This window comes from Procambarus clarkii, chromosome 60 (assembly GCF_040958095.1).
Source record: "Procambarus clarkii isolate CNS0578487 chromosome 60, FALCON_Pclarkii_2.0, whole genome shotgun sequence".
NCBI classification, from domain to species: domain Eukaryota; kingdom Metazoa; phylum Arthropoda; class Malacostraca; order Decapoda; family Cambaridae; genus Procambarus; species Procambarus clarkii.
Window position 1 is genome coordinate 6,343,076 of NC_091209.1, and position 13,277 is coordinate 6,356,352.

A 13,277-nucleotide genomic window follows, 5' to 3' on the forward strand; every position below is an offset into this window, starting at 1 on the left:
TAGCTTTTACTCTAGTAACATGGTCTAGTAACGTCACCTGACTACCTGGTGGCATTGCTGATGGTTACCGTGCTGTGGGAGGCAGGCTCGTCGCCTCTCACTTCATAGGAAACCAAATTTCGCGTTTTGGTATCCTTATATGGCAGTCTGATCTTACTCTTGCAGTCTTTGATTCTGGGGGGGGGGGGGGAAGGATGGTAGCCTTGGATAGTAGCTACATTCGGGTGTTGCTTTGGTCCGGAGCGGCCTCTTATAGCGATGACGTACACGCCTCTGCTTCACTCTACCGTTAGTGGATTGGGGGGGAGGGACCTGACCTGAATCACTTGTACATTATCAAGAATTCTAGACTCCTCGCAGTGCAAGTCGTAAAAACAGTTGCATAGCTACTTTTCCGTAGTAGCTTTCTTGATTTCGGCTTGGCGTCTCTGCGGTCCGATCCTCGACCAGGCCCCTTTGAATACAACCCAAGGCAGCAGCTATCCAACTAAAGAGTGCCTGCTGTTTCCTGCTAGGTAACAGGGGCATCGGGGTGGAAGAAATTCTGGCCCTTTGATTCCGCGACCACTAGCGGTAGTTTTTTTGAGTTAAGACGAAGGAGAGGCATAGGTGAAGGGAAGTGGGGGAAATAGTGAGGTATGAAAGCAGGCGGGCTGTCCGCCTTGCTGACGCAATGTGTTGGCAGTCAAGGATGATGGGGGTCCGGGTTTCTTCTCGAAATGTGTATTATCTGAAACGTTTGTTTGTTGGTGCTAATTTTCCCTTGCTTCTCAAAGTTGTTTAAGAGTTCAATTGCCGCCTTGGTCTTGTCGCCTAGTAGCGGCTTTGATGGTCCCGGTTGGCAGAGTATTTGCGCGACATCGTCAGCGCATGTGATGTATTCGCCATGTTGGGGCAGGTCAGCTGTATATATGTTGAATAAAGTGGGGGGGAGGCAGCTTCCTTGTGGTACTCCACTTTTCGGTTCTATTGTCACCCAAGTAGCTGTCGATATTAAGCTTGGCAGTTCTTTTGTCTATAAAGCTGCAGAGTAGCAGTATCTCTCTCGGGAAGCCCTAGTTCAGATATCTTATATTTTAGGCCTGTGTGCCACTGTCGAAGGCTTTCGGTTGTCTTCCCGGGACAAGGAAGTGCATGGACCTAATAAGATAGCATGTAAACTTTGGCTGCAAGTTAGAGACGCTCCTTGCCTTTTCTAAATTTGGGTTAGTGTCGGTACGACCACTTGTGGTAAATTTGCAGGTTCAAATTAGTACTGCCTCTATTAAGACTACTTGGATTGTAGCAGTCTTTAGTGATCTGGAAATGGCTTGCACCTGTGCACACTATTTCGGCATTGGATTAAAGTCTTGACATGTAACTGCTTAGCATTGTACCCTTTCGTATTTCACAAGCTCAAGAGCTTGTATGTAGTAGCTTCTTCCTTAGTAACAGCTTGGGAGATTAACTAGTTTAGCAGTTCCTGTGATTTAACCCAGTGGTCGTCTCTTGCCATTATACCATTTATAGTACGTCTATCTCTCACATTACTCGCATTCCACACCCCCAGCTTCACACTGCTCCCATTCCACCCTTTCCGGCCTCTTCACAACCCCTGCTGGCCATTACAGCCGCTCATAAAGGCAATATGACTGTGGAATATGCCAGTGTTTAACCCCTGGCTGGCTATACCCTGGTAGTGGTGTTATCTTGTCCACATCACACAACACTGGTCGTGGAGGTGCCATCATAGTCCTATATTCAAGGGTCAGGGAATGGAGGGAAGTGTTCCTCTGCTCTTCTGTATCTCGACGGCTGTGCCTCTAGTTTTTTTCCTAAATTTTCTTAACGATCTGAAATGTATTTTTAATTGGTGCTGATCACTCCTCCTTGGGCATTGCTAGATATCTTGATGCCATATCAATGGTATTTAATACTGCTTGCGTTGGAGGCAGTTTTCAATACATGGTTCCTTATTTCTGTTTAGAAATAAATTACTCCACATTACCTACAATAGACAGTGGTGGTGGTCGTCGTCTCCTATAACAGGGATGCTGGTAGTCTCTCCCTTGCCTCTTCTCTTTCCTTCTCTAAAAATCTCGTTTCATGGTTGGCTGGGAATGGCGTCAGAATTTAACGAAGTAAACCTTTTCAAGAGTGCCCAGGGGGGAGATCGTGCCAGGAAGGGTGGTTAAGAGCGCCCGGGGGAGATGAAGAGGAGCGCTGTAGAACTTCCGTTATTAACCGTTATTGTACTAGGGTTATTTACATTGTAACGCCTAGAGACTAATAATCTAGGTACAGTACCTTGCATCTTTATCGCCAGACTTGATATCCGCCGTGCGGTCTAAAGACTTCGTGGTAAGTGCAAGGAAAGGTTTCAGAAGCCCCTGGGACAGTTTTCCAGATTATATAAAACTGGACAATTACAAGAGTAATTTTATTTTACTCTTCACAAATTACGGTGAAAAGGGCTTTTTGAACCTTGGAAGCCTGGTGTCTGCTCCAATAGCCTGCTTGTTCATTGCACCACTTGTCCGGTCCACCCTGGATCGCGCCATCCCCACACCCTGGACCCTAAATGGTCCACACTTTAGTACCAAGGTCTAGTAAAGTTCTAACATCCTAACCCAAACCCCTTAGTCATCCCCCATGTTAGTCTGTCATTACTCGTGCTCACAAGAGTACGATAACCACATTAGATGGAGGTGGCCATTCACGGCTCTAGGCACCTCTTCTCTACGATCAACGAAGGTGCTAAAGTGTCTTGTAAACTTTGAGAGGATGGGAGGCAGAGCTTGAGTGGTAGTGAGGAGTTGACCTAACTTCAAACTGGAAATTAGCTCAACTCTTGCCCCAAGAGCGGGCTACCAATAGGACAGTATACCATATACGTTAAAAAATCGACTAGTTTTGATAACAAAAAAAAAAAGTATATACATTGATCGAACACGGATTTATTTCCATTTTTAAAGGAGGAAAAATACTCTTGGAAATATTGGTCAACACTGATCTATCATAGAGGTTTGGATGTATCTAGTCCCTGTTGACCCGGTACTAGTGCACTGAAACGGTAGACAAACTACAGGGCGAAGCTAAATGCTCGTTATCCCGACACTAGATAACACTTCCACCAGCCACACAGGTAGCGTGTCCTCTCAGCGTGGAGCAAAACATCTTTTATATAAAAATTAAAAATGGGTGGGCTGGGGGAGTAGAGTACATAGGAATGGGGGGGGGGTGAAGAGTGAGTGACGAGAGTATGAGATTGTTACAGCGATGGGGGGAGGATGATGTACGCAGGTCGACCCGGGCACCGCCGGTTAACCCCTCTAATACAGCTGTAGGTGTAGTAGTAATTCGTAATTATCTTAAGCTTTCTTGGATGGTAGGACATAGCTATGTTTAAACTAGACTGTTTATACCTGGACGAGTGTTTGACATGTAGTGCCTCGGCTATGTCCAGGCTCTTTCGTTCAATCTTATTTTGAGGATGTTAGTCTGGTGGTGTCCAGACTAACGTCTTGAGCATTTTGTTTAACGATGGTAAGACGTTGGACATTTGAGAAGGTGATGTCAGTGTGTAGAGATTATATCACGCCTCAGGTTAAACAAAAAAAATCTTAACTTTGATTCAGAGTTTTTCCACTTTCCTACAGTAAAGTGGAAAAGGCAATGAGGAAAACAGATTCACGCAAGGTTCTTTGTTGGAGTTTTAGAATTGGCTACTTAGACAGAAGTGTCCATGTAGCACGGGCTATGGTGAGCCCGTACGGTTCAATCATTTGCCCCTTTATAGGCATGTACGCGACATGTATAAACTACCACTGCTTCCAAAGTATATTAAAGTATACATACACTGTATATTTTCCACAACGTTGAGCACTGCAGCTTTAGCTCAATGCATCTGTTTAGGTGTCAATGTGTCACGTGCTGGCTAAACGTATGATTTATAGCCATTTTAGCCTCTGATAACCACCGTGTTTCTTACGCCCATTAACGTAGGCATCCATTAACGGCGGACACCCTTACTTGCACCAAGAAAATATTTCGCCGAATTTAAAGTTCGTCCAAATTTGATTTCTAAAGTAGTTTTGTAAATTTTAAACTAAACGATTGAGCCATACTTGAAATGGCATGTTGATTGTACGAGTATATTGATTTGTTCAGTTATTTATCATTAACCATTAAATAAGTTTTTTGTATCGATTGGTTTTGTTGCGTCTGCGAAATGTTGTAATAAGCCAAGGTTGGAAGTTCTGCCTTAGAAGCTTGTGTATGTATACATGTGTATACATGTGTATACATGATATACACATGGAGCCACGTGACGTTAAGGTCAATACTTTCATTTGAATAAACACGCGAACAATGTGAAAACGTATAACCACCAGGGAAATTTATATACGGTTTAATTGAGCTCAATATATATAAATATAAATAGATGCATTTTCAGAAATGACTTGTGTAAATAAAGGTAATATGAATAAGATTTGTCAAGTTCACAATAAAGTGGAAATATAAAAGTAATTAATAACATTATTTAACAGCTCGTGAACGCAAGAATAAAGGACTGCAGGAAACTGTCTATTGGCCCATACATGACGTCTATTACACAATTGGGATTAGTTGTTCGTATTATTCTTACCAAGACAGTTGTTACATTTCAATTAAAAATTCTAGTGTCCAAACTATTAATAAATATTCACGTTGTCGCTAATTTTTATTAGAGCAGATTTAGTAAAATGTTCTTATAATTGATCTAAGAAGTACCTTCTTAAGTACCTTTTTTATATAGTAAAATCTGCATTCTCACTCGTCCAGAAAAATACAGCACAAAATAAAAATAACTCCTATGTATTTTAGAAAAAATAATTATTTGATAATTACTTACTTTATCATGTGCATTACTTCTACCAGGTAAAGGAACATTTGTGAGGGGGGGGGGAAGCACGGGTGTCAAACCAGAGTGGTTTGACACCCGGGCTGGTGCATTTAGCTTTTGGCTGCCAGTAGGGGGAGCAAGAGTCCCTCACCACCTCAAGGAACAACCCACTTGACGGGGATGATCGGAACGTAAAAATGTTTCAATTTGAGAGAAACTAGGTTTCTACCTATATATAGTTCATATATAACGACCAAACCCACCGTTTGGTTGTTAATGCGCCTGAGTTTGGTTGGGCTGCTCCGGAGAGTACAAGAGAAGTCATTAAGGACAAAGAGCTCCCTGCTGGGATATTGATGCGAACACGGAGAGACGCTTAACATCCTTCAAAGCCCCCCACCACCACCACCACACACGCCGGCACAGCAAGAACACACACCTATGCTACACAGCTCGTTAAATAAGAGAGGACAGCCTTCAGGCACAGGTTGACGGCACTGATAGCCACTCGCTGGAGATAACTTAAGAGTTTAGTTATGGTTCTCCAGCGAGGCCAAACTGTCCACTCACAGGGAGGGTGATTGCGCGTACCTTAAACATGGCTGCTGCCTTCCGGTGCAGGAGGGTAGAACGAGACACTGCCGTAGTCAAGTCCTCGTTCAGTAAGGAGACAAGGCGCGTATTCATGTCGAGCACCCAGCTGATGCGGGAACTACCAAACCACGTAATTCGACTTTAAATGTTCTGGTTTGGGCACTCTAAGTGTATAGGACTTTCTGGAGAGGTGCAGGGATGAATGATCGGGTTTAGATCACATCTCATAGAGGAGAAACACTGTGAGATATAATATCTGGAGGCCACACGTTTTACAGATAAGGGCAATTAAACTTACAAGACTCAAGGTAGTTGTATTTTGTAGGGGAATGACCTCTTAACACCAAACTTTCCGCTCAAATTTATAATGCATTTAGTAACTTTGTTAACGCTACCTAAAAGTTAAAAATGAACAAAGTGCCGAAAGAAAGTTTGATAAACTTTTCTTCCGTAGAACAAATGAGCAACAATAATCCGAAGTTTAATCTTGGATTCGTCGCCAAAATCGTTTGTTATTATTAATAGCGTTGAAAAGATGTTCCACGTCAACTTGACCATCGAGAGCGCCGCTACGGTGACACCCGCGGCCCTCACCAGAGGCCAGGTGAAGGAGGTCAATATATCCGTAACTACCACTGTGGTAAAGGTCAACCATAACAACCTAATCATAGACGCCGTCGTGAAGATCACGGACATCTTCTCCGTGAAGGTCATGCTCTTGTAGACCACCTCCGTCAACCCTATCAACAGTACTGCCGTTATCACCGTCCATATCAAGTTCATCAGTGATGTTGCCGTGATGATCGTCCACATAATCTTCACCGATGTCATGATCATGATGAGCACACTCATCAATTCCAATAACGACAGCGTTGTGTACAGCGTCCACAACAACTCTGATATCGACAGCCTCGGGTAGATTGTCGATATCAACTCTATCAACGGTAGCTTCGTGATAATCACCCCCATTACCCCTATTATTGAGAGCATTGTGAAGACAGTCCACTTGAGCCCCATTGTTTTCAGCTTGGTGTAGATCCCATTCATCACCCGGACCATAAACTCCGTCATGAAGACGACTATTATCAGATCAAACAGTGTTAGGTTTCTGAAGATCATCCAGGTGAACTTCAGCGGCGACCGCATGGTGACGTTCACTCTCTTCAGCTCCTCCTCGGACCGAGTGAAGAAGATTGCGAACATAAACGCCTGTAGAGCCATGACCGCGAAGAGCGCCAGCTTCCACCTCGTCAGTGACTGCGTCTTCAAGAACCTCCATAACATATCCAACATAAGCGGCATCAAGACGATCAACCATATCTTATCCGTCAAGGGCAGCGCCGCGAAGTACGTCCACATCTGTATTTGCTGTTACAGCTAAATAGATAAAAAGATACATAAAGTTCTTGCGTCACGTCAAATCAGATATGTAACCACAACCCTTCATAAATAATCTTGCAAACTCTAAATTATTAAAAAGGTGTCAGGATGAGGAATCTGTACGATTATCAAAGAAACTTCACCGAGATTGTATATGTCCTTTGGCAAGTCCCTGCTGGCATTAAAAGCCATGAAGAAAATGGAGTCTGCCAGACTAGTTCAGCAAAGGGGAAGAGGAGGCTCTTGATAAATAATGAATAGGAAAACTGCAGCTGGCCTCTTGTACAATGTTTATGGTTAAACATATACATCTCTATCCTACGCGTGAGACAAATGACCCCATAGCTAAGTAGTCTTCGTCGTTTAAGATTCGTTATGAAAGTAAAGGCTCACGATTTTTTGCGTTTTCAATGCATCAATAGGTTAGGTAAATTGGGTTGCTTGGGTTCGTATGTTTCTGGTTAGCTTAGCGCACTGTACGATGCGGCGAATGTAGAGAACAGCCAGGAGAAGTGACCACCCGCTCTCTCCTACCTTGTGGTGGTTTCGGGGCTTAACGTCCCTGCGGCCCGGTCCTCGACCAGGCTTCCTGGTTGCTGGAATGGTCAACCAGGCTGTTGGACGCGGCTACCTGCAGCCTGACATATGAATTACAGCCTGGTTTATAAAGTTAACTTTGGAGGTGTTTGTCAAGTTCTCTCCTGAACACTATGATGGTGTTCAACACTGTTGAACACTATAACATTTTGTAAACAAAGCATCTGGGGGGGGGGGGGGGGAATAAATAAAACAAATCTTTCGAGGTCGAAGCATAAAACACGTAACTATTACAGTGTTTCAAGTTCAACTGTTACGTCCTAATTTTAACGGTTTGGTAGATTCCATAATAAATGCCACGTCTAGCATGGACAACCTAATCCTAACTGCTTCATAGCCAGTTAGTGCCAATGACTAAGTCGTTATCTACAACCGCTTATGTTCAACAACTATCAGTAACACCTGTGTAGTTGTTTTTAGGTTCAGCTACTTAGAACAAAAGTTCCAAAGTAGCACGGGCTATAGTGAGCCCGTAGTGGAGTTACCAGGCACAGGGGCGGTGCTGTGTGTCTCCAGCTACTCCTACCATAACCTTGGTGTTATATCCGACTGCAGGACACGTACAGTATAGCCGGATGTCTTCCCCTCCGATCGGATAAAGACGATTCAGGTGGACGTGTCAAGCAGGCGGTAGTGTGGCGAACTGTCTGCCTGGTGACTGGTAACCGTGTTTACATTTTGGTGAGGTGACACGTGGTGCCTGATGGGTATACAGCTTACACCTGGCTGCACCGGCCCACACCTGCCAGATGTGGAGTATTATGACCTTCCTAGTGGTAGAAAATACTGATAAATACTGCACAAAATGCTGTGTAGAATATACTGATGAATTAAAACACAGACTGAGACTCTCACGTATATTGGATTAATTATCGTACATCATTTGTCAAGGCGAGAAAGTTTTTTTTTCATGTAAACACAAACTTTTCAAATCAAATCAAAAACTATATTCGTAAAAGGGTTGTACAATTACAATTCATTAAGTTAATATAATTTTACAGCACACTAAGTACATAACAGAAACTCACAATAACAGCAAACCACTTAGACATTATTAATAATATTATGAATAATGTTTAATTTGAATCAGAGAAAAGCATTTGTGTCCTAATTCCGACGTTTCATTGTTAGTGAAGCAGTCTCGCTCGTGACAGTTATATTTGTACACGGAGAGGTGTTGTCGCTTCTGTGTATATATATACACTTTTAGTCCTAGACAAAATCTCGTGTTAAAAGTGTACTTGCTTATTGTTCAGTAAGCAGTTATGGACCCCATATAAGGCCTTCCAACCTTCCTCTACAACACCTCTTTACAACACCTCTACACAGAGAGGTGTTGTCGCTTCTGTGTATATATATACACTTTTAGTCCTAGACAAAATCTCGTGTTAAAAGTGTACTTGCTTATTGTTCAGTAAGCAGTTATGGACCCCATATAAGGCCTTGCAACCTTCCGTAGGGTTATTTAACGCACTCGGTGTGTATATATATACACCCAAACCTTGATACACATCTGTGTATATAGCCCAGAGTGTTGAGGCAGAAAAAGGGAAGTTTATTTGTAGTGTCAATGTTTTTGTGATAGTGAATTTATTGATTCAATGGTGGAAGGAAGATTATTGACATAATGTTAACTCTACGTTTCAGGTGTGTGTGTTCGATATTATTATATACCAGTGATATAAAGACTATACCAGTGATATAAAGACTATACCAGTGATATAAAGACTATTCAAGTGATGTAAAGACTATACCAGTGATATAAAGACTATACAAGTGATGTAAAGACTATACCAGTGATATAAAGACTATACCAGTGATATAAAGACTATACCAGTGATATAAAGACTATACCAGTGATATAAAGACTATACCAGTGATATAAAGACTATACCAGTGATATAAAGACTATACCAGTGATATAAAGACTATACAAGTGATCTGAAGAATATACCAGTGATCTAAAGACTATACAAGTGATATAAAGACTATACCAGTGATATAAAGACTATACCAGTGATATAAAGACTATACCAGTGATATAAAGACTATACCAGTGATATAAAGAATATTGAAGCGTTTAAAGAATATTCAAGTGATATAAGCAATATACAGGCAATATAAACAATATATCAGTGCTATAAACAATACCGATGCTATTAACAATATATCAATAATATAAACAATATATCAAGTGATATAAACAATATACTGGTGCTATAAACAATATACCGGTGCTATAAACAATATATCAATGATATAAACAATATATCAGTGATCTAAGCAACATATCAGTGCTATAAACGATTGTGTGTGGTGACAACGATGATCTACAGAGTGATCCACGCTACTAAAGACAGGTGAGTAATTACAACTATTTGTGTTTCCTGTATGCGCATGTAATGGGAAACAGCGCTGTACCAATTGTATTCCTTATTTCCGTACTAGCTCTTTGCTATTAAATCTATGAACATGTATAATTCGCGACGTATAATTATTGCTGTGTAGCCCACAGATTTTGTTATGTCTGGGCTTGTGCTGTAACTGTTTTGAAACGATTGTTTCAACTGGTCTGTAAGCTAGGCTGGTTAAAGCTGCGGCCGATTTCAAAGTAGCCTACGTCAATTTTAACAAGCTGTTCATTTAAAATAGGAATTTTCTTTTCAATCGACTTGAGAATGGTCCAGGACGGACCGAAACGTCGTCGTCCCTTCACCTTCTAGTGTGTGGTCTGGTCAAGAGGAGTTTTCTCTTAATAATACTAATACTACTAATAATAATATATTATCATATTGTGCATATTTAGGCGTAGGTTAGGTAGGCGTTTAGGTTTTCTTAGCAATTATTTATATTTAGAGAGCGTGGGTGAAGCATGAATGAGGTGCGATTCGATTGAAGTGTAAAGCATTGGTCGACAAGTGTTCGAACGTCATCAGATGTGCAGCCCGTCCTCCAAACAAAGATCCAAAAGTGATTCCATGCACCCGCCAAACCCCCTGTTTATGAATGAAAAGCGGTTTACACACGACTCACAACTGCTGACGTTCGAACATATCCGGAACAAGTGCTTCACTGACGAATTTTGTTCGAACCACAACGCTATAAATGCTTTACCCACGTACTACAAATACAAATAATCGCCAACAGAACCTAAACACCTAACCTATCCTATGCCTATATATACACAATATGCTAATATATTACAATATTAATTTATACTTGAGAAAATTCCCGTTTTGAATGAACAGCAAGTTAAAATTTATGAATGCGTCTGTGGGGTTGACCGCTGGATGTAATGGACTTGAGTCGAGGACGGGTTGCAGCGTGAGTAGTGTCAAGTGTTTTTCATGCATGAACAGGGGTTTAGCGGCTTTATTGGGAAGCATTTTCAACCCGTCCTCGTCAACAAATGCTAAATCCTCATTAATCCAGCCGTCAAAACCCGTTTTTTATGAACAGTATTTACACTCGACTCACAATTAATGAGATTCGGGCATTTCTCGAGCAGTGCTTCGCTGACAACCTCTGTTGGACCCACACAGCAGTTAAGGCTTCACAAACAAACTACAAGTGCAAATAATTGCCTACAGAATGTAAACACCTAACCCATGCCTAATTAAACATAATATATTAATGTGTGTAAATCACGAAAATTAACACGTGATGAAAAATATGAGTGTCAGACCACGGAGGAAGAATTGAAACAGGAATTTCTTTAAGTACTGTCGTATATTAATACATCTTCAGAAGGACTCGTAATATATTGATATATAGTAAAATTTCTATATGAGAACAAACCAGAATTCCGATGAACAGTTCAACGAATTTGATGAGTTTGGAGAAAGGAGGGGGTAGGGGGTGGGGGTGTTCTTCTGTGGTTGGCTTCAGGTGTTAGGTCCATCCTGTGAGTTAACACATATTTACCCGAAAACACATGTGCTGGTGAGAACCCCCATTTTTGCATGTGTCACACATGAGTGTACATGATCTAGAGAAAGCTGGACTTTGTTAATTATATGTTTATTGTTTGTTTGTTAATTATAATTATATGTAGAACACTTGTTGCCTGGGAGGAAGGGGGGGTGGGGGGGGGGGGGAAACTCACGTTTAATAAGTACTAGTTACATACACGTAACTAATTCCTGTTATCGGGGACAGGAAGCCTGTAAACATATATCTACGCCCCCTCCCCCCTCCCCCACAAGGCGGATCGGACTACTGACCTGCCCCCAGAATGCAACCCACAATAGTTGCGTAGCTCCTGAGTTCCTGTTTACTGATAGATGAATAGAGGCATCAAATGTTCATGAATGTGCTAAACCTTTTCTGTCTTGGCCCGGGGGATCGAACCTACGATCTCCGATTGTACCTTACCTTGAGGTTACCTTAAGGTTACCTTGAGGTGCTTCCGGGGCTTAGCGTCCCCGCGGCCCGGTCGTCGACCAGGCCTCCTGGTTGCTGGACTGATCAACCAGGCTGTTGGACGCGGCTGCTCGCAGCCTGACGTATGAGTCACAGCCTGGTTGATCAAGTATCCTAAGTCGAGAACGTAGACCACTAAACTACAGGTCGCACAAAATTGAGTAATCAGCCTTCTCCGTAGGCCTATTCACAGCCAGAATTAAAAAATAAAAATGTATTTGTCCCTTTATAAAATATTAAAGTCATGTATTTCAAAAAAAATATGTTTTTAGATTTAGAAAAATATCTTTACATTTCTAAATCTTAATTAGTATATGAGTTTTTTTTAGTGTACTTAGTGTGAGCAACTCTCGCAAATGTCCCCAAGTTTCATTTCCGGGCTGACCGAGACGCTTGGGCTCGTTTCCTTGCATCTGATGCACCTGTTCACCCAGCAGTATATAATAACCCTGGAGTTTTAGGCAACACTTGTGGCTTCCATCCTGGAGAGTATCAGGGGCCAGATTCACGAAGCAGTTACGCCAGCACTTACGAACTTGTCCATCTTTTCTCAATCTTTGGCGGCTTTGTTTACAATTATTAAACAGTTAATGAGCTCCGAAGCACCAGGAGGCTGTTTATAACAATAACAACAGTTGATTGGCAAGTTTTGGTGCTTGTAAACTGTTTAATAAATGTAACCAAAGCCGTCAAAGGTGGAGGAAAGATGTACACGTTCGTAAGTGCTTGCGTAACTGCTTCGTGAATCTGACTCTAGGCCTTTGGGGAACCTCGATAACCCTAACAAGTCTGACAACAGATAAACGACATTAAACCATTTGAGCGGTTAACGACTTGAGTGAGAGAGGGAATCGCAAGTAATGTAAAACAAACAAAAAATAAATTGATTTTAAGATCAAAAACGTATATAGGAAAATTTATTTTGATAAAATCAATTTTCCTATATACTTTTTTTCTTAAACGTGTATAAGAAAATGGATTTTAAGAAAACATATATAGGAAAATTGATTTTAATTAAGAAAAACTTTATATACAGGAAAATTTATTTTAATAAGAAAAGCGTATATAGGAAAATATATTTTAAGATGAAACACGTTTATAGGGAGTAGCAGAGTGGGCGTCGTTAAGCAAGGAAGGTCGGGGGGGGGGGGGGGGGGGGGGAATTTGGTCCAGCCTGTTGGCCGCAGTTCTGACAAATTGGGATCATTATTTTGACGCTGCGCTGGCTGAGCTCCTCATTACCGCCTCACACCTCACCCGGCTTCCCTCTCACACCTCACCCTCTCCTCCTACCACCTCTCCTCCTACACCCTCTCCTCCTACCACCTCTCCTACTACCACCTCTCCTACACCCTCTCCTCCTACACCCTCTCCTCCTACCACCTCTCCTACACCCTCTCCTCCTACCACCTCTCCTACA

At 41.9% G+C, this 13,277-nt stretch overlaps 1 protein-coding gene across 4 annotated transcripts; it reads right to left on the reverse strand.

Moving 5' to 3' along the window:
• Positions 1 to 5,759: 5,759 nt before the first annotated feature.
• LOC123766978 (uncharacterized) lies at positions 5,760 to 8,157 on the reverse strand. Of its 4 annotated transcripts, none has more exons than XM_045756459.2 (2): positions 8,000 to 8,157; positions 5,760 to 6,835 (listed from the first exon to the last, which is right to left on the reverse strand). In XM_045756459.2, the coding sequence occupies exon 2, from the start codon at positions 6,815 to 6,817 to the stop codon at positions 5,861 to 5,863; it is 957 nt and encodes a 318-aa protein (XP_045612415.2). In that variant the 5' UTR covers positions 6,818 to 6,835; positions 8,000 to 8,157; the 3' UTR covers positions 5,760 to 5,860. The 4 variants fall into 4 exon arrangements, with proteins under 4 accessions (XP_045612415.2, XP_069163519.1, XP_069163520.1 ...); XM_069307418.1 differs by having other exon boundaries at positions 7,962 to 8,097; XM_069307419.1 differs by having other exon boundaries at positions 7,968 to 8,090.
• Positions 8,158 to 13,277: the final 5,120 nt, after the last annotated feature.

What these genes read in the sequence shown, in the direction of transcription:
- LOC123766978 (XM_045756459.2), bottom strand. Translation starts at nt 6,817, where the DNA reads ATGTGGACGTACTTCGCGGCGCTGCCCTTGACGGATAAGATATGGTTG.